The sequence below is a fragment of the Danio rerio genome, chromosome 16, assembly GCF_049306965.1.
Source record: "Danio rerio strain Tuebingen ecotype United States chromosome 16, GRCz12tu, whole genome shotgun sequence".
Lineage (NCBI taxonomy): Eukaryota > Metazoa > Chordata > Actinopteri > Cypriniformes > Danionidae > Danio > Danio rerio.
The window spans coordinates 54,589,761-54,612,752 of NC_133191.1; the positions used below are offsets into that span (position 1 = coordinate 54,589,761).

At 36.1% G+C, this 22,992-nt stretch overlaps 1 protein-coding gene across 1 annotated transcript in view; it reads left to right on the top strand.

Annotated features, from left to right (window-relative positions):
* ube2e2 (ubiquitin-conjugating enzyme E2E 2) overlaps nucleotides 1-22,992 on the top strand; it is a 62,895-nt gene that overhangs the window by 19,580 nt on the left and 20,323 nt on the right. The window contains 1 exon segment of the mRNA NM_001003494.1: nucleotides 2,470-2,520. Within this exon segment, the coding sequence (NP_001003494.1) occupies nucleotides 2,470-2,520 (51 nt within the window).

A 22,992-nucleotide genomic window follows, 5' to 3' on the forward strand; every position in this document is an offset into this window, starting at 1 on the left:
ACATTTAAATATGTAATATAAGTGCAACTGTCAACACCTGAATCTCAGGAATTTGTTTTGGTTGAAAAATGTAGTTATTGCACTAAAAAGTAAAGAGTAAGCAGCCAAAAAGGACTGACAACAGCATTTAGGATCAACTTGTTCTTAGCCTCGTGAACAAATGATCGCAACTGAGTAAATAAATGCATTTTTTGTGTGTTGCAGGATTTTATTTTGTCAAAAGAATTGTGATTTAATGAGTTCAGTTTCGTTCTATACACATCTGACGATTTATTTATTTTTTTTAGAAATGCAATCTTGAGTGAATATGGTTGCAAAAAATAACCACATAGAATCAGAGATACACAATATATACAGTGTCCATATCGCTATCTGCAGATGAATGATATATTTTTAGTATTATCCTTATCAGTCAGATAACAAAATTAGGTCAATATTTTTAACCCAATTAACTATGTATCATTTCCACTGGTTAAACCACTTCATATGTGGCCTCTATATCTGCTAAAGTCCAATTCTAAAGAGTTATCTGTTATTGGGCTAAAATTCTATTTATATCAGCCAATATACCTGACAATGTCCAATTTTAAAGAGTTATCGGTTATTGGTATTGGCCTAAAATTCTATATTGGCATATATATTAGCCAAAGTCCAATTCTAAAGAGTTATGTGTTAATGATTTCGGCCTAAAATTCCATATCAGCCTATATATCTGCTAAAGTCCATTCTAATGAGTTATTGGTATTGGCCTAAAATTCCTTAGTTGCCTTTCAGCCAATATACCAGCCAATGTCCAATTCTAAAGAGTTATCGGTTATTAGTATCAGCCTAAATTCCATCTTGGCCTATATATAAGCCAATATACCTGCTAAAGTCCAATTATAAAGAGTTACCGGTTATTGTTGTCGGCCTAAAATTCCATATTGGCCCATATATCGGCCAATATATCTGCTAAAGTCCAATTCTTAAGAGTTATCGGTTATAGGGCTAAAATTCAATATCTGCCTTTATATCAGCCAATGTCCAATTATAAAGAGTTATCAGTTATTGGTGTCAGCCTAAAATTCCATATTGGACTATATATCTGCCAATATACCAGCTAAAGTTCAATTCTAAAGAGTTATCGGTTATTGGTGTCAGCCTAAAATTCCATATTGGCCTATATATCTGCCAATATATCTGCTAAAGTCCAATTATAAAGAGTTATTGGTAATTGGTATCAGCCTAAAATTCCATATTGGCCTATATATCAGCCAATATACCTGCTAAAGTCCAATTCTAAAGAGCTATCGGTTATTGGTATCAGCCTAAAAATCTATATCAGCCTATATATCTGCTAAAGTCCAATTTTAAAGAGTTATCCGTTATTGGTATCGGCCTAAAATTCTATATTGGCCTATATATCGGCCAAAGTCCAATTCTAAAGAGTTATGTGTTAATGATACCGGCCTAAAATTCCATATCAGCCTATATATCTGCTAAAGTCCATTTCTAATGAGTTATTGGTATTGGCCTAAAATTCCTTATTTGCCTTTCAGTCAATATACCTGCCAATGTCCAATTCTAAAGAGTTATCGGTTATTAGTATCAGCCTAAATTCCATCTTGGCCTATATATCAGCCAATATACCTGCTAAAGTCCAATTATAAAGAGTTATCGGTTATTGGTATCAGCCTAAAATTCCATATAGGCCTATATATCGGCCAATATATCTGCTAAAGTTCAACTCTAAAGAGTTATTGGTAATGGCCAATATGTTAGCCAATATACCTGCTAAAGTCCAATTCTAAAGAGTTATCAGTTAATGGTATGGGCCTAAAATTCCATATCTACCTTTATTTTAGCCAATGTACCTGCCAATGTCCACTTCTAAAAGAGTTATTGGTTATTGGTAACAGCTTAAAATTCCATATTGGCCTATATATCAGCCAATATACCTGATAAAATCCAATTTTAAAGAGTTATCGGTTATTGGTGTCAGCCCAAAATTACATATCTGCCTATATACCTGCCAAAGTCCAATTCTAAAGAGTTGCTGGTTATTGCTATCGGCCTAAAATCCCATATTGACCTATATATCGGCCAATATACTTGCTAAAGTCCTATTCTAAAGCATTATTGGTTTTTGGTATCAGCCTACAAAAAGCATAAGGATAAATTGAAGCAGTGAAAAAAAAGAAAAGTATCTGAAAGTAGAAATGTTTTACAAATAAATTCTTTTTGTCGTCAGATGTTTGATGAAAATGCACAAAATAGAACTAATTTCATACGTTTACTATAATTATCAATAAACAAAACTCTCACTGCCTGATTGTCAAGAATGAATTTTGATGCAAAACATGGTTGTGGCTCGCATAAATAAGCAAATAGGATAAGATAAAGCAGTCAAAAGAGTGACAGCTGTATTTAGCATGTGCATGGCCTCGTAAACATCTCCGTTGAATAAATAAATGCGTTCTTGTGTTGCAGGATTCAGAAGGAGCTTGCAGAAATAACACTTGACCCTCCACCGAACTGCAGGTAAGCGTCTGCTGTTTGTAAATGCGCTGCTCTTTGTTGCCAAAGAGAGAGAGAGAGAGAGAGGGAGAGAGAGAGATAATGGGCGAGAGAGGATAATGGTTATTGTGTTGATGAGGCTGTCAGGCCGGCGAGTGAGAAAAGAGCCTCTGCATGTGCCGCTGTGAGGATGAGTGACTGGGGCTCCCCAGGGGCTGCCCAGGAAAAGCCAGACCCTAATAAAGCGCATAACTGAAACTGACATTGTCATTGATTGCCCTCATGGTTGTATCAGGAGAATAATTACCCACTAGCTCCTGCGTTCAGAGACTACATTTCAGAGGCATCCTGAAAAGCGTCACGTGAGGGATGGGGTAATCTGTTTGTATTGCTTGGATGTATATGGATAAAGATCTCACCGCTGTGGTACCAGGGGATTGTGGGGGGGGGGGGGGGGGCTTCCAGGGCATTGCATGTGATGTTTAGAGTGGTTTTAGTAGTGGATTTTATATATTTATTTTTATAATGATAATAATAATAATAATAGTAATAGTGATAGTAATAATAATGTTGGTGGTGGTGGTGGTAGTTCTGGTGTTGTTGTCTTTGTTAGGGATGCTCATATTGACCGTTTAACCGAAAGGATGCAAGTTTGTAACGCCACTTGTGGGGCGCTAACACGTTTCTACAGACGTATTTTGCCAAAGAAGCAAAATGAAGGAGAGCAAAAAAAAAAGTTATTGTTTGTTACAGTTCGAGACAGGTGAGTTTATCGGTTTTGTCGTTTGGGCAAAATTAACCGAAATGGGCATCCCTAGTCCTTGTCATTTAGAAAAAAAATTTAACAGTAGGTTTAACGCAGTCAAACAATTATATAATGAAACGTGTACATGCAACCAAAGTCTGATCTAAACCACTTTTATTCTTATTGAATAAAATAAAGAGGGAGGGGGGGCATTGCTGTGCTGTTTTGCTGTTAAGAGTGGTACTGTACTTATTTACTTATCAGGTGTGTTTAATTAGGGTTGGAACTAAACTGTGCAGAGCTGCGGGCCTTTTGGAACCGAGTTTGACACCTGTGCGTTAACCGGAATGATGCAGTTTTAACTGCTTTATTATCCAATCAGTTCCACGATTAAAAAATATTATTATTTTATTTATTTTTATTATAATTTTTTTTTTTTAGAGTTTTGCTGCATAAATATGCAACACCTATTTGTTAACTTGCGGGGCACTAACACGTGCCTAAAAACGTATTTTTGGTAAAGAAGCAAAATAAAGAGTGCGGAAATAAGGATATTTCTTGTTACAGTTTGAGACAGACGAGTTTATCGGTTTTGTTGTTTGGAAAAAATTAACTGAAATTAGCATCCCTGGTCTTTGTTATTTATTTATGTAATATTTAAAAAAAATGTATTCCCAATTTATTTTCTTATTTACACTCACACACACACACACACACACACACACACACACATATATATATGGGGTTGGGGTGGGGTTTGTACCTTTATTGTACCTTTATTGTATAGGACAGTGGAGATTTTACAGATAGGAAAGTGCGGGGAGCAGAAAAAGGGGAAGAATCGGCAAAGGACCTCGAGCTGGGAATCGAACTCAGGTCACCATGATCACCTCAGTGCTATATGTCGATGCACTAGGCGATTGGCACCAACAACCAATTTATTTTCTAAACAGTAAGATAAACGCTATCAAGCTTTTTGTTGTGATTATTGAACCACAATGCACTAAAAAAGGAAATGCACACATATGTGCTGGCAGCTATTCGTTTTCTAAAATAAATGCATCTAAAATATAATTGTATTTTCCCCTTTTTTCTAATAATAAAAGAATATTTAATGCTATTAACCAAATGGTAGGTAATTCTGTCATAAATTAAGCTGCGGTCACACGAGTTTGAGCATGCAAAATGCTGTTATACAGCGCTGTGAAAAGGGGTGGAATTAAACAAGATGATTAGACATTTTAAAAAGCAAGCAATTGGTCCACACACACACACACACACACACACACACACACACATATATATATATATATATATATATATATATATATATATATATATATATATATATATATATAAATAAATGTGTGTGTGTGTATATAAATAAATAAATATATATATATATATATATATATATATATATATATATATATATATATATATAAAAATATATATATATATATATATATATATATATATATATATATATATATATATATATATATATATACATACACACACACACACACACACACACACATATATATATATACACACACACACACACACACACACTCACACACACACACTCAAACTCACACTCACACACATCTATACTTGCAACCCCATTATCCAAGCAGTCACAAATTATCATTGGAACAAAAGTAAATGACACTCTTCTCTATACATACACACCTGTTGGTACATTTTCCAGCGATTTATTTACCACTATTATCATCTGCTGAGTGAAATCATCTACAACCTGATTGCATAGAAATTGAATGCGTATCTTTCCTGTGCGCTGTACAAACGGTGTGAATTTCATTCCAAAGTGCCTTTTTCTACCTCGATTAAGACGTGGATCTTGTTGGGCTACGGATAATATCAGTGCTTTCAGAATAAATCAATGCCCGTAACAGGAGATCCCTGATAAAGCTGTCATATTCAGTGTTATCGCATTCATAGCTCCGAGCGAAGCCACTGAAATCTTCACTTTCAGGTATTATCCTGACACTGAGTGATGTTCTGACGGATTATATCTTACATCTAGCTTTCTTTCCTTTTTTTTTTCCATCCATTCATACCTGAGAAATGGATTTCTTCTGCTAGACGAATGATGCACCAGATGCCATTGTACTAATAAATCATTTCGACTTTGTAAGCCGTTTGCTGGGTACGAGAATTGAGCGCTGCTGTTTTTTTTTTGTTCAACTCTTCTGGTATCAGAAAAGAGTGTCTGCAAATTGATATTGAGTGTATGCCGGCTGCACAAGAAAAGCTGTAGGTGTTCTTTCGATATTTGTGAGCAGGTTTTTGTGCCTGTGAGCTGAACCGACGGTAATAGGATTTTATCAACAAAGAGAACAACAGGCGCCGTTTGAGACTGAATGCTGAGGTCTAGAAATAAATACTGTAACACTTTTTTTTCTCGCCGGCAATATATTGTGAGTGTGGAGCCAGCTGCAGGTTTACAGCGAGTGAATGATGCTGTCAGTCTCCAGAACCGCGACGGCTGGATAAAAAACAGACTGTGTGATGTAATTGTGGTCAGACAGCTGGACATGAGTGTGTTGGTGACAGACTTTTCAGAGTTATGCTTCTTTTTAGGGCTGTATTGGTACAAGACCATCCAGTATCCAGAGATGTGTGTTAGAATGAACATGTATTGGTAACACTTTAAAATAATGATCCAGTAGATCATTATTTACAAATATAAACAAACAGTTATTGTAGTAAGATGTTTATTATGGTACTTTATTATCTATGTTAACATTAGTTAATGTTACTAAAGTAAATAACGTTAATTCGTGTTAACAAGCACAAGTTTGGATTTTAATAATGCATTAGTAAATGTTGAACCTCATTAATAAATGCTTGACAAGATTATTCGTTCATTCATTTTCCTTCGGCTTAGTCCCTTATTTATCAGGGGTCGCCACAGCGGAATGAACCTCCAACTATTCTAGCATACGTTTTAAACAGCGGATGCTGTTCCAGCTGCAACCCAGTTTTGGGAAACACACATGGCCAAATGAATTTTTTTCAATTTACCAGTAACGCATGTTTTTGGACTGTGGGGGAAACCCGAGCACCTGGAGGAAGCCCACGCCAACACGGGGAGAGCATGCAAACTCCACACAGAAATGCCAACTGACCCAGCCGGCACTCGAACCAGCGACCTTCTTTCTGTGAGGCGACAGTGCTAATCACTGAGCCACCACGCCACCCCTAAAATAGTTTGTTTTAACTTTTGCAATCATGTCTCTGAAAAGTTTTTTTTTTTTTTTTTTTTTTTTTAAGGGCCGGAGACATTTTTGGCAGAAAAGCAATCCACAGAATGTGACGTTTGCATATTCCCAACAGCCTCTCTTCTTTTTAGGACACAAAACAAATGCTTTTATTAGCCAAGATATTGCTTAAAAAGACAGTCTTTAGAGTAATGTCAATCCATCATGAAAATAAAGGGATTCATTCAATCTGTAGTCTCCCATAGTCTACAGTCTACAGGATATAGTCAATAGTAGGCCACTGAAATGTATATTCTCAGCCAAAGCAAAAATTCTGGATGCACTATGTTTTTTAATAGTTATTTATTATTTTCATTCAATCATTTTCTTTCGGGTTAGTCTCTATTTAAGAGGTCGCCACAGCGGAATGAACCGCCAACTGTTCCAGCACATAAGCAGTGGATGTTTACACTCTCACACTACAGCCAATTTTTGTTCACTCAATTCACCTATAGCACGTGTTTGGACTGGGGGGGAAACCGGAGCACCCAGAGGAAGCCAACGGCAACATGGGGAGAACATGCAAACTTCACACAAAAACGCCAACTGGCCCAGCCTGGGACTCGAACCAGCGACCTTCTTGCTGTGCTAACCACTGAGTCACCATGCTGCCTATTTGTTATTTTATTAAATCATATAATATCATTTTGGCATTTTATGGCAAAGCAATAAATTTTGCACATTAAGTATTACTGTCATGAATTTCTGTATAAACCGAAAAGTGTAGATGTCTCCATACCTCCCACACGTGCATCTGCATCCAGCTGTGTTTCCTGCATCGGCAGCAGAGGGAAAAATGTCACCTCTGCTTCTCTGTTGATTAGCATTGCGCTCCACAGGGAAAACACACACCAGTCATTTTTCACCTCCTGACCGTCAGCTGCAGCAGCGGGTATGAATATTCATGAGGGGGGTGGGGGGAGGAGCACACATGTTCTTGATCATCAGTGTCGAAGGCCTCCATCTTAGACCCGAGACTCTGATCAGAGCTGCTATACAGAACTGAAATCACACAGAAAAGGGAAACGTTTATGTCCTTTGCGCGCGCACACACACACACACACACACACACACACACAGACAATGTAGGTTCTCCTAATGGCCAGACGAAAGGCATAATGGCTGTTTCTTCAGCTGCAGGCACTCTTGCTCCTGCTATTAGAGTTCAGACTTAAATTTAGTTCTGTTAAATGTAATTGCTACTCTATAAACGTCATAAAAATATAATTCAGTAACAATTCAAATCACCATTCTGTGATTAAAACGACATTTTAAACAGGATTAAAACTATGAATCTATGAATATATATATATGGGGTTGCCCCCCCCAAAAAAAAACTAAATTATTAAAAATAAAAACTCTCAATTGTGAAAAATATATACGTATATATAGCTAAAATAATAGTCTAAGTAGAAAGAAAACCACATTTATCATTTAAAATCAGGGCTTTACATTAACAAATGCGGGTAGATTTCAGCTTTGGCGGGTTAGACAGACAATCCCACTAGCCACTTTGGCTGGTTGAAAATAAGTTTTAAATGGTAGTTTTCCTAAAAGCAGGGTTCGACAATATAAGGATGACCCAATATGTGTGCAAGTGTGATCTTAGAACCGAGAAGTACAATAATTGTGTTCACACGAGCAGAAGAAAGCAAGTGAATACCGAATGAGAGAATGATCGTCACTTGCGCTAACAGCTGATTTGATGCGCGCGACTGCTTAACGCGTGCGCACTCCCGAATCATGAAGCAACCGTGTCTAGAACAGGTTCTGGAAAAGCAACTGTCATCGGTTCTCTTTCAAATAAACTAGACATAGAGTGATGAACATGCACCCGCAGCACCGGTTGCTTTCACTTTTCACACAGGTTATTAAATGGCCTAAAGTTAACCGTGAGCATGTGATCCTTTCATTATCACATACGGTATGTTTCACCTGCTTTTATTTGCTTACGGTTTTATTTGCTTTTATTTTTGTTAAAATGGTTTAATTATTATATTTTTTTACAATATTGCTTTAATGGGAGATGAACTCTCCATTTATGTGTAGTTAACTGCTGATCCGAGAGATCTTTAGCCACGACAGATTACTGTGCATATTTTTGATACATGACAATAGTTATTTTTTAAAAGTCAATTGCTTTACTTTTTTTTAAGAAATGTTTTGTTAAATAAAAAGTATAGTATACAGTTACATTTAGCTTGTTTTGACAAATTAAAAATTTGCGGCTAAGAAATAATTATTGTTTAGTGTGGTTTTAGAGATAAATTTAGTAAATCGTTAATTTTGAGCTCTAAAAAAAGTCATGTGAAATAAAAACTAATTACAATATAACACCCATTTATAATGACCCATTTGCTCATACTCGACATACAAAAAGTGAAATGAATGAGGACGCATGTGGGGATTGCACAAAATTTAAATCAAGTAATTTTAGCATGTCAATGTCAAATTTATGCATGTAAAATATATTTTCCCAACAACAAAATTGTGGCTAGTGAAAAAGCAGAGTGGCTAGTAACATTGGAAAACTACTAGCCACATTGGCTGGTAATTAAAAAAGTTAATGTAAAGCCCTGTTTAAAATGCATTTACAAACATCTCACCTACTCACACACAGGTCAGGTGTGTGGAGTTAATGTTAAATTTCAGTAAGGAAGAGGATTTTATTCACCTTAAATAAAGCGATTCTCCTCAATGTAGTTAATACAGACTCGTTCATAAATTAGTTGCGGAAAAAATGCTGATTCACGATGTAATTGTCCATGAATCTGTTGTATTAGCGATTAAAATTACTTATCTAGTTAATGTTAGCTTGTTGCTATTGCTAAAGCTGTTTCCCATGCATTGTTTCATTTGTGACGACTTAGCATAATGTTAACTTAACATTAACTACCACAATTAGCATATTGTTTAGCTGTGGATTTGCCAAATGAGCACTGTGCTACACTAACCCCACTGAATTTTTGTATAATCAGTTTCTATTTTGTTTTAAGTGACTCAATTGATTTGAAATTTAAATGTTAACCTTTTTTAATTCTGTGTTTTTATTGTTGTGATTATTTTTATGATAGTTTTGCATTCTTTATGTAAAGCACTTTGAATTGCCATTGGGTATAAAATGTGCTACAGTATAAATAAACGTGCCTGGCAGTGTCATGTAATTGATAAAATGACAGAGAAAATGGACATAAGATAATTTTTCAGTGCAGCTAAATGCCAAGTACAAAAAAGTTTACTTATTAAGCAATTTGGCTTTAAGAATGACTGCTTATGAAAATACTAATGTCGCAATATTAATCACAGGCAAAGGAGAAAGAAATGATTGAGGAACAGGCAGGGCAGGGTCAGTCAGATGTACAGTGTCAGGTAAGGGTGTTGTGCTTTATTGAAGGGATAATGACAATTCTTTTATGAGGTGAACAATTTTTTTAAATGTTTTCGGAGTTGTGGCTGTTTGGCAGATATTACAGGCTCAATATGATCGGTCATTTTAACGTTTTTAAAGTTAGTTATTATGAGTATGGAAAATGTCTTTTCCTGCATTTATTCTGCTTCAGGAGTCAGTCTGTTGACTGTAAACAACACAACAAACAATGCAATAAATAGTTTTGAAGAAAATTTTGCTTTGTCATTTAACCTGAGAAAAACTTTGAGAATAATCATAATGACGTAGTCTCCATTCTGTAATAATAATTATGATTATACCCTTTTTAACTGCGGTGACATATCTTTAATAGTACAATTCGGCTGTACTATTTGTGTCCCCTTCAAAAAATGCTTGAAAGAAATTTTATATTTATTGTTCCCCCTACTGTTAAGTCAGATTTACGCCCATATATATATCAGGGCTCGAAATTGCGACCATTTTTGTCGCACATGCGCCCGAAATTTAAGCTATGCGACTCATAATATATATTGGGAGCATTCGTGCGACTGCATGTTATGGTTGTAGTGCGACCTGTTTTTGTTTTTGTTTTTTCTAAAAACGTGGTAAATTCGCTCTTCCCTGCCGCTATATTGGTTCATATTAGCCGTCAATCACTCAAGACTTTCCGCTGTCAGATGACAGGGAGGGAGCTTTTGTGACCGCGGGGATTGCAAACGGCTGAAGAGTGAAAAGTACACTGAATCTCGATGCGTTGCATGCACTGAGTGTTCAGCCAACACAATCTCACGTCAATTCATAACTTTTTCATACGTTACCTCGTGAGCAGGCTGCAACAGCGCAAATGTCCGCTAAAACACCATCGCCAAAAAAGCTCGCCTTAACTGAGTTTGATCTGATGCGGGTTATAACAAAGAACAGTATTGCGCCGGTGGGCATCGGGGGAATCCTGCTCTGCCCCCCTCGTATTGGGCCGGCTGACTCGCATGCTTTCCCGCAAACACAGAAAAATGTAATTCAGCGCGTAACGAGGCTGAGCATTAAAATGACACAAACCGAAACCAAAACTTTTAAAAGTGAGACTTTTCCTCCTTTCTTTTGTCCGTTCTTTCTTGAAGTGTATATTGTTTTTCTATTAATTACTGATGACTGCTTTGCAGCTTTCAGCATTGGATTGAATGATTTATTATATTATTTCGTTTGTTTTGTAGCAGAAATATTATTTATTAAATTGGCATGCATATAATAACAATAGTACAAAATAAATATTTCTTACTACAATGCTTCATTCATTTGTGTTTGATGCAAACCATCAATTTATTTTTCATAAATTAACAGTAGGACTTAATATAGCAGATAACTTGCATTAAAGCACATTCAAGGCAGCATGATGATGAGAAAAATTATTCATTAATATTATTGTCATCATCATAATCAATAATATTTTATAATTATTCAACATTCATTTTGGAATTATTGCACAAATATTAAGTCATCACAGCATTAGTTAGATAGTCGTTTCTGGGTTTTGTTAGTCCCAATTGATGTTGTTTTCAAATACAATAAATCCCTTAATATACAGCTTGTCAAATATATCATTCATTTTTGGTGGACGCTCCTAATTTTTTTCTGGTGCTCCTAAATTTTTTCTGGTGCTCCTAAATATTTCAGGTTGGGAGCACCGGTGCTACCAAGTAAGAAAGTTAATTTCGAGCCCTGTATATATATATATATATATATATATATATATATATATATATATATATATATATATATATATATATATATATATATATATATATATATATATATATATATATATATATATATTCACAAGTGATCTTTATATTGATTTGATTATTAGCTATTGTAGATGTAATTGATCTGAAGGACTAAAAAAAAACTATCAAATGTATTCAGATTGCATTTACAATATAGCAAAAAATATTTGAAGGCGATATAAAAAGACTGCAAGATTCATTGGATTCACTATATTTTTTTAAGGTAAGTGTTACGACGGGGGGAGAGACAGAGACAACTGTAGGTAAGATCCAATATGCAGGTTTATTCAGCGTCAGGCAAGCAATGGTCAAAACAGGCTCAAACGGGTATATTCAAGCAGTCCAGAATCGTAGTCGTATAACAAGCAATAGGTCGTAAGGCAGGCGGCTAAACAGGAGAACACGGATAAACAAGCTAAGATCTAAACACGGGAAACAAGACAGGGAAAATGCTTTGTAATGCTATCAACAGATTAACAAGACTCAGCAAACTGGATGGGTGAATGAGTGGCTTATAAAGGGTGTGAAATCAGTCTCTGAAAGTCCTCAGGTGATGCGAGTGTAATCAGTCTAGATGAGTGAGCAGGCGTGAGTGTGACCGGAGAGCATGTATGCATATGTAGTCCAGAGGAAGGCGGAAGTGTAGTCCATGGTGTTCGCGTGAGAACCAGCGATCTCTGGAGAGCGATCGCTGGTTATGTGACAGTAAGTGGTTGCAAATAGCTTGTTAGGGCTGAATTTAAACAAACAAATTCCCTTTAGTAATGTCCAACCTAATTTGTTTGTTTAAATTCAGCCCATATAAATTGTTTGCAACCAAATACCTTAAACAAATTTAATAAATCCAATCAATATTATTATTATTTTTATCTGAGCACAAGCTGAAATATGCAGTTGCAGAATGAGGCAGATGTGAGTGCGTTTTATGCCTCAGTCAGACAGCTGCACACTCAATCCTGATTTCATGGCCAGTGTGGAAAGCCTGTTGTTTGATCTGGAGTGGTTTTTGGTCTTGAAGGCAGGAAATGTTTGGCACATCCTGCTGCGCTGCTCACTCTGATCATGTTTTAACACGCAGACAAACAGGAAGGTGGGATTTGGCTCTGCGAGCGTTCAGAGCATGACACTTAAAATATCACATTAGCTACCTGTTTATTTAAGCGCTGTGTGTTTGCGGAGCCGTGGTACAGGGGTTTATTTAATCTGCTGCTGTGTTTATTCTGACATCCACTGCCATTGCTTCTTAAAGCTGAAGTGTGTCTACATTTTTGAACTTTTCAAAATAATTTCTTCAGTGATCATTATGCAACTACTGTACACTTACAAAACCTTTGTAAAGTTTCCTTCATTCATTCAATCATTCATTTTCCTTCGGCTTAGTCCCTTTATTCATCAGAGGTCGCCACAGCGGAATGAACCGTCAACTATTCCAGCATATTTTTTACACAGCGTATGCCCTTTCAGCCGCAATCCAGTACTGGGAAACACCCATACACACTCATTCATACACACTCATACACTACAGCCAATTTAGTTTATTCAATTCATCTATAGCGCAAGTGTTTAAACTGTGGGGGAAAGCGGAGCACCCGGAGGAAACCCATGCCAACACGGGGAGAACATGCAAACTCCACTAGGTTTGCAGTTCATTATTTTATTTATTTGTTACAATATTTATAGTTCTTAAGTTAGCATTTGTATTTATTTATTTTTGATCATTTATAATTTATTCATTTTTATTTATTAGATTATTTATGATTATAATTATTAACAATAATTAGTAATATTATTCATAATTGTAATTATTAAAAATGATGTTATTATTGCCGTTATCATTACTATTTTTATTACTACTATAGTTTATAATTACTAATACTGTATCATTTATATTATCATTGTATTTATCATTGATATATATGTATACATTGATATAGTATATATATATATATATATACTAGTATGTGTGTGTGTGTGTGTGTGTGTGTGTGTGTGTGTGTGTGTGTGTGTGTGTGTGCCTCAGATCTAAATTTTTTCACAATACTTATCAATGATTAAAATGTCTTTTTTTGATTAGTTATAATTATTATTTATTTTAACAACATTATTATTAAATAATGCAGCAGCAGTAGTAGTAATTACAGTGTTTATCATGAATAAAATACAAAAATAATAACTATATAGTCATTAATTTTCATTTCAGCTTAGTGTCTTTATTACTATTACTGGGAAACATCCAGACACACTCAATAACTATATATATATATATATATATATATATATATATATATATATATATATATATATATATATATATATATATATATATATATATATATATTTACACACATTTTTAATAGACTTACTGTCTATGTTAGATGTAAAGATTCATCTAAAGTTTTCAATAATTTCAATAATTTATTATTAATCAATAGTTTAATATTTTTGTATTTATTTTATTAGTTATAATTATTATTAATCTTAACAACATTATTATTATTATTATTATTACTAGTACTAACACTAATACAATATATCATTAATGTTTAATTAATTTTTATATACACACACAGTCTTGAAAAATATCTAGTCAAATATTATTTACTGTTATCATAGCAAAGATAAAATAAATCAGTTATTAGAAATGAGTTATTAAAACTATTATGTTTAGAAATTTGTTGACAAAATCTACTCTCCGTTAAACAGAAATTGGGGAAAACAAAAAACAGAGGGGCTAATAATCTAAAGTTTTTTCTTTTCAATAATAATTAAGAATAGTTTAATATTTTTATTAGTTACAATTATTATTAATATGAACAGCATTGTTATTATTATAATTGTTATTATTATTTTTATTATTACTAACACTACTACAATTTATCATTTATGTTATTGTTTAAGTATCATTAATATATAATGGTATATTTTGTTATAGGCTTACAGTTCCTCGTAGATGTAAAACATTCATCTAAAGTTTCAGTTTTCAGTAACAGCGGTTTCATTTTTCCTGTATGGAATTCAAAGTATAATAAACTCCCTTTACTTTCATTGTGCAAGTGTCCAATTTTCAGAGGCTAAAATTGCACCATATTCCTACATTTTAAAGGCGTTCGTTTCAAAGAAAATTAGAGGCAATTAGCTCCTCATAAAGCTCCACGGCTGCCTGCATTTTATGCTTCAAAAGTAGTATCACTCACTGTGCAAAGCCTGTTTATTATTATAATTATTCATGATGCATTATTCATAGAGAGCCTAAGGCGAGCGTATGAGCCGCATGTTCAGCAGCCTTCAGGGGGATTTGATGTCAATACGTAGCATAACTCTTCGATTCTCAAAGTTTAATATCGACCCCCCTGCCCCCTTCCTGGCATTTCTAATAGATTTGCGTGGAAATCAGATTACGTGAACAATCCAAGCGCTAAAAAAGAATCCATCACGGTACTTTGGTGAAACAGAAATCCTCAGGATAAACAGTTTGGAAAATTATTTTGTGTCATCCAAAAATAACCATTGTAATAGGATATTCACTGGTGGAGCAAATATTTCCATCCTAAGCGCTTGTTTCAGCTCTAATTGCTTGCGTGTTTGTATTGAAGATGAGCTACCATTAAAAGAAGCCGTATCATCTGAGAAAAGCAGGACAGACCGCAGCCGTAATTGGTATCGGGGTATTTCACGGTCAGAGGAAGAGAAGATTGCTTCATTACATTCCTGTTCTGATAAGCAGCGCGGCACTGCATAATAGAGCATATTAACTGAATGAATACACAATTACCGACAGAGAAGTGAAGTGCAGCGGGGAAATGCTGAACTAAAGCAGATCGAGTCTCTTTGGATGGAGTCGATGATTATATATGTGGGGGGAAAACAATTTAAAGGAATCGTATGCTCTGAAATCACTTCCCTTTTTTTTCGCCGCTGACATATCCAAGCTGTTCACTTGCATTTGAGGAAAGTGACTGAGTTTTTAAAGCTACAGCATGATAAACAAAACATGTTTGTAGCATTAAATCTGTTACAGTAGTAACACTATCCAAGCTCTTAGGTTAAGAGGTGCACTTATAGTTTGTTGATGTATGTTTGGATTTTCTAATATACAATAATTGGATTCTTACTGAGTAAATAAAGATTAATAAATGACAAATATGGCACTTTTGATTTCTAGCACTATTGACTGCATTGTTAGGTCTCACTTTATTTTAATGTACAATTCACACGGAGGATATTACCTATTAATTAGCTGCTTGTTAATCGTCATTTGGATATTACTTGGGTTTGGGTATAGACCCTTTTCACAAAGTGGCTATGACATGATTAATGGTCATCTCAAATCCTAATATTTTGATAAAAAAAAAAAAAAACATATGCACATTTATACACTCACTTTATTAGGTACACCTTACTAGTACCAGGTTGGACCCTGATCAGAACTGCCTTCGTGGCATAGATTCAACAAGATACTTGAAATATTCCTCAGAGATTTTGGTCCATATTGACATGATAGCTTCACACAGTTGCTGCAGATTTGTCGGCTGCACATCCATGATTCGAATCTACCTTTCCACCACATCCCAAAGGTGCTCTATTGAATTGATATCTGGTGACTGTGGAGGCCATTTGAGTACAGTGAACTCATTGTCATGTTCAAGTAAGCAGTCTGAGATGATTCATGCTTTATGACATGGTGCGTTATCCTGCTGGAAGTAGCCATCAGAAGATGGGTGCACTGTGGCCATAAAGGGATGGACATGGTCAGCAACATTACTCAGGTAGGCTGTGGCATTTTCACGATGCTCAGCTGGTACTAATGGGCCCAAAGTGTGCCAAGAAAAAATCCCCCACACCATCACTCTACCACCACCAGCCTGAACTGTTGATACAAGGCAGGATGGGATCTATGCTTTCATGTTGTAGATTTCTGACCCTATTATTCGAATGTTGCAGCAAAAATCAAGACTCATCAGACCAGGCAATGTTTTTCCAATCTTTTACTGTCCAGTTTTGGTGAGCCTCACCTTTCTTTCCCATTCTGATGGTCGGTTTGAACTTCAGCAGATCATCTTGACCATTGATGAATTGAGTTGCTGCCATTTGATTGGCTGATTAGAAAAGGGTGTGAACTAGCAGTTGGACAGGTGTACCTAATAAAGAGTGTGTATATTTATGTGTTATATCATCTTTACATCAAACTACCAAAAAAAAAAAAACTAATATACAGTTAATATTTTAAAAATAGGCATGTGGAATGCCAGTTGTTAATAATGTGAATTGTTACTTAAACTTAACTCTTACACAATATTATGTTGTTTTCAGTCCTTAAATGATATGCAAATACCAGCTGAAACCTTTACATTCAAGTTTGATGCAATTCAAATAGTTACAATAAATTGTTTACAATTTTTCAAGATGCTTATATTGGATATTGTCTTTAAAAAATAATAATTTAAAAAAGTCTCTTAAAATGTCATTGATGTAAAAATCCAGTAAAAATGACTGCTATCTGCTAAAAACAACCGTATGTTTGCCATTTCCAAAATACTATTAATGGATGCTGGGCGATGCAGTGGCGCAGTAGGTAGTGCTGTCGCCTCACAGCAAGAAGGTCGCTGGTTCGAGCCTCGGCTAGGTCAGTTGGCGTTTCTGTGTGGAGTTTGCATATCCCCTGGGTGCTCCGGTTTCCCCCACAGTCTGAAGACATGTAGTACAGGTGAATTGAGTAGACTAAATTGTCCGTAGTGTATGAGTGTGAATGAGTGTGTATGGTTGTTTCCCAGAGATGGGTTGTGGCTAGAAGGGCATCCGTTGCGTGAAACATATGCTGGATAGGTTGGCAGTTCATTCCGCTGTGGCGACCCCCGATTAATAAAGGGACTAATCCGAAAAGAAATTGAATGACTGAATGAATATTAATGGATGCGGACTTAAAAAATTGAATAAGCAAAAACCGTTTTTATCATGCAAACATTAGTGCGGTATGTGCCTCATGTTTCAATTGACATTAAAGGGCACCTATTTTACCCCTTTTACAAGATTTTAAATAAGTCTTTTGTGTCTCCAGAATTTCTCTGTGTAGTTTCAGCTCAAAACACCCATCAGATTATTTATTAGACCTTTGAACATTATAGCTGTGTTTGTGGCCTGTGCCTTTAATGCTAGTTCTCCCCGTCCACCGTTCCCATGTGCCTGTTAGAGTGTGCCTCAATCTCTGCCTCGGCTGCATCAGATAAACAGCACAGTGACAGACAAGTAGGAAGCAGATCTCACGTAATGTTTGTGAGATATACTACAGTAAGAACTTTTCCAATGACTATTATTAGGTCTATTTGTTGTGGACTTGCAATGATGAGTCACACACATTGTCGTTACAAAGTTCACACACGCTCACAGCGCAGGCGTTTAGCTTTGCGCTGTTTTTGCACACAAATATGACAGGATACAGGTTAATGTCCACTGCTGTATGTATATTTGTTATGTTAATGTACAAATTAAACCTGATTTAATGCCCACAAACCAGGATTGAAGCAGCTTCTTTTATAATAGTACTGACATGCGGCTGTGGTAATAAAGATGGTAAAAATCACTCTCAATACAAACATGCACTGTTTTAACACGTTGTAAACTTGTAAAACTCATGCTTGATCTAGCTAGTCTTTTAATCCCAGTTGCTTTGCGCACGTCCTGTCTTGTTGATATGATTATACGCATTACTATAGAGAAATCAGCTTTGTGGGCAGGGAAACTGCACTCCTACGTCACGTTGTGGTCAGCCTCAAAATGGGAGGGATTTGGATTCTATTTTATTGTCAGGAAATATAAAAAATTTCTTTATATAACTCCAATATGACTGTGGACACACTATATCTACACACAGTTCTGCCCAAACAGCTTACAAAAGATGATTTTCATCATAGGTGCCCTTTAAATGTCACTGGTCAAATCATTTATTGCAAATGTTGCTTGATAATGATGAAAAAGATTTTAGCAGATTTATTGCAAATAAAGCAGGGCTATTCAATTGGCGGCCCGCGGGCCGAATCCGGCCCCCCGAGGCACTTTGTTCCGGCCCTCCAAACAGTGTGACCAAGACATCAAAAATAAATTTAGTTCAGTCGACAAACGTCACTTCATATAGTTATGAAGTGACGTGTGTAAGGCAGCACAGAGCGTGAGTCATCATAAGCGAGTGGTGCGGCCAGCCGGAAACATGTTTGTAGAAAAGGCTATTTGTACAATGTACTGATATTGTTAATAGCGATGCAACGAGTAGCCAATTTCACTATTAACTGCGCTTTAATTCGTCACAGTTTATCAATCTTAAAGTCTTCTCTAAGCCGCATTTCTGTTGCACGGAATGAAACGAAACCGCTGCAATATGCTGCAAGTTGCCTGTGCGCTAGTTTTAAGTTTGAAGCACACCGAGGCTAATACGCACGCACACAGGATTAACTATAGCAGCGGCCATTCTCATATCACGTCTTTTCCGCTCGCAAGTTTGTTATTTCTAATGTAAGAATATATGACAATATGCGGGCGCCAGCAGAGCGACTTGCTTGCGTCTTTCAGGGCACACACAGTAGAAAACCTCTCACAGTGAGAGTTGTGCATGACTTTTAGTGCAATGTAAACAAAAGATATGTTAGACGAATTATTATTAAAATGATTATGTATGCATGAAAGCAGATGACAACAACAATCCAAATAGCTACTTACCTAATATAAAGATTGAATTTACATTAGACGTGAAAACAGTGAAAGCATGATTATTCTTCAGACTACATAATCGTACAACCAAAATCATTAATTGTTGCATCCCTAATTGTTATGCAGTTCATAACACAACATATGAATGTGTCTGAATGTAGAATAAGCCTACTTCAGCAATGCACTGCCTTTGTTGTGCTCTGAAATACAACATTTGAATGTTTGTAAAAACAAAACAAAAAAGTCTTGTACAATGCACTGAAATTATGTAGTTTCAAAATACAATATATTAACATTTTATTGTAGAAAAAGCCAACGTGGCTGTCTTAGGAAGCAAAAATATACAACATATGCGCTCATATAGGTAGTTAGTCTTATATGCAGGTTATATCTCACCGGCCCTTCGTTTGGGATGCTTTTCATGAACCGGCCCCCATGACAAACTAATTGAATAGCTCTGAAATAAAATATGATTTAAAAAACAATAATACGCTTCAAAATTGCATTAACATTTGAGAGCAATAAACCAAATTTACTGCAGCACCACATTATCCTCAGATATCCTTTAATTAAGTCATAGACCGTCAAATAATTATATAATAACAGTTTTTGATATGATTTTAAAACTGCTTCTTGATCTTGTTGCACTGAATGAGCTCTCATTACTCCATCTTTGAGACAAAAGTCTCTTGGTTTTAAAAACTTAAGAAAAACAATTAGACAGTTCTTGAAACATGTCAAAAAATAAAAATAAAATCAAGACCATTAACCAAATTATATATGTTTTTTTTTTTAAATCTGGAACATTATTTCACTCAAATTTTGACATTTTATTCACTCACAAAGTAATTTAAAAAAAAATGTATACAGATTTGTTTGTTTGTTTGCTTTATTTATAGAGCACATTTAAAAACAACAGATGTTGACCAAAGTGCTTTACAAAACGACCAGCATACAAAATCTATACCTATATATAAAAATTGTGCAAAATATATAAAACAGATTATAATTAATTAATTACAATCAAAGGCGAGAGACAGAAGGTGATTTTTTTTAAAGAGACTTAAAAGCACTAAGTGAAGAACATGACCGGATCTGTAAAGGCAGACCATTCCACAGTCGGGGGGGCTGCAGCAGAAAAAGCCCTGTACCCTCTTGATTTCAACCGCGTTTTGGGGACAACTAGCTGAGACGTGTTTTCAGACCTGATTGGCCTCAATGAAGTGTGCCAGTGAAGAAGCTCAGAGATGTAAATCTGTGCCAGACCATTCAAACTTTTAAAAACTAGTAGCAATAACTTGTATTGAATTCTAAATTGGATGCTATTTGTACTGAATAAATGTCTTCATTTGGTTCCAAAATACCTGAAATATAGTACCGACTATTATTATGACTTTCATTGACTTCCTTTGCATGGGTGATGTATAGGATATTCCTCGAAACCTTTGACGTGGGTAAACGACATCATCTTCTAGGTGTCTTTAAATGACGCTTGTCATCTGCTAAATTCGTCATTGATTAAACATGTCAGGGCTGTTACATTCAAATCTGCTCTTTTTATAGTTGATTATGTCTCCGCCTGCAGCTTCTATTTAATTCCGCTCTGACCTTCTGGCTGAATGTGTGTTAGCTAATTAGTTTTGCACATTGACAGATCGCACAACCTTGCCTGCAGCCCACACATTAATAATCACACATTGTTTCACATTGCAATGCGTTTTCCTCCTGCAGTAATTGGATGCTCTGTAAATGAGAGGTACAAAAGCAAATAGAAGACGGCTTATGTTGATCGTTGTAGCGAACAGCTTCTTTTATCAAAGCAGGTAGGCGGACATTTTTTCTTTTGTTTTCCTCAGCGCTGCTTGTTGATTCGATTTAATTGTACTTTGGTACAAATCAGGCAATTATATCAAATCAAATATTAATTTGTTTGATGTTCAGAACTTTTTAACCTAACCTAATATCTTGTTATTGCAGCTTTATGCACATTTATTATGTTTATATACTATATTTATTATGTTGAGGGGCTGGAAACTGAAGCTGAAACACCTAGTTTTAGACCACAATAGTTTATTAGTATGGTGTAGGGCAGGGGTCACCAATCCTGGTCCTGGAGGGCCGGTGTCCCTGCAGGGTTTAGCTCCATCTTGCCTCAACACACCTGCCTGGATGTTTCAAGTATAACTAGTAAGACCTTGATTAGCTTGTTCAGGTGTGTTTGATTAGGGTTGGAGTTAAAATCTGCAGGACACCGGCCCTCCAGGAACAAGTTTGGTCACCCCTGGTGTAGGGCCTTCTTTTGCAGGTAATACAGCATCAATTCATCTTGGGAATGACAGATACAAGTCCTGCACAGTGGCCAGAGGGGTTTTGAGCCATTGTTCTTCCAGATAATGTAATGGCCCGTTTCCACTGAGTGGTACCGTACCGTACCACTTTTTCGGCAGGCATTCGAAAGGGTACCAAACACGAGAAATGGTATCAAAAGGCAGAGCTAGATGTGCAGCTGAACGCTGTTGGTTTACAGAGATACGTCACTCGCTTACGCAACAAGCCAGAATGAAAACAAAGGATCCGCCATGTTTAAAATACACAGCCGACGAGCCAAGAGGTTACAGCATAATAATATATGCATATAATAAAGTAGTATTTAGTCAAGTAATTAAATTACTTTTTGGATTAAATGCAATTTAAATGAAGTTTCACACACTAATTTCGAGAGGAGCACGTGATATGATTGACTGCAGCTGGCCACTCATCTACACTCATTAGCTAGCCAATCAGATTGATCCAAACCCACTATAACCTAGCTAAGATCTACTCCCTTATCTTCGTTTTCCCGAAGAAACCCCCCATCCACCCCTTCTCCTCCTTTCCTCTTTAGCCGAGGGGAGCTCTCAAGAACACCTGACCTCGTACTCCCCTCACATGCTCTATGGACCTGGCGGGAGCCCTGGGCTCCACTATCTCCGAGCTCAGGGTTCTCTCCCGGGACAGCATGCCAAACCTGCTAACTTGCTAACAAGTTGTCAAACAATATCTAAGTGTGAACTCTTGAAACAATTTTAATAATTTAATTAATTACATTTTAAAGTAACTAACCAAGCACTGGTAATCAGTGATCATTTTTGGGTGAACGATCATGTTAATGTTTAAGTGAAATTCACCTTAAGATCATTTTCCATGTTTCATTTTATATTTGACAACAAAACCAGCTAAAACACATGATCCAGCCTTTTGTTGAACGCACACACACACACACGCACACACACACACACACACACACACACACACACACACACACACACACACACACACTCACACACACACACACAGCAGCAGCAGCTTGACTTGAGTGTGTTTTCATGTTCCTCAAATGGATCAGTGATCTCGTGTGAGTAACACTGAGCTGAGCATCAAACTTTGAAGAGCTGCTATTCAACTGTGCACAGTTTGTCAGGAGATTGTTTTTCTATTGTGCGACTTCAGGAATAAGCAGCTTGCGGTTATGAGTATTTGCAGAGATGAGCATTTGTTTGGGGGAAAAAAAAGAGCAACGATGGGCTGTTGGCTAGCGCTGATGTGAGATCTCAGCAG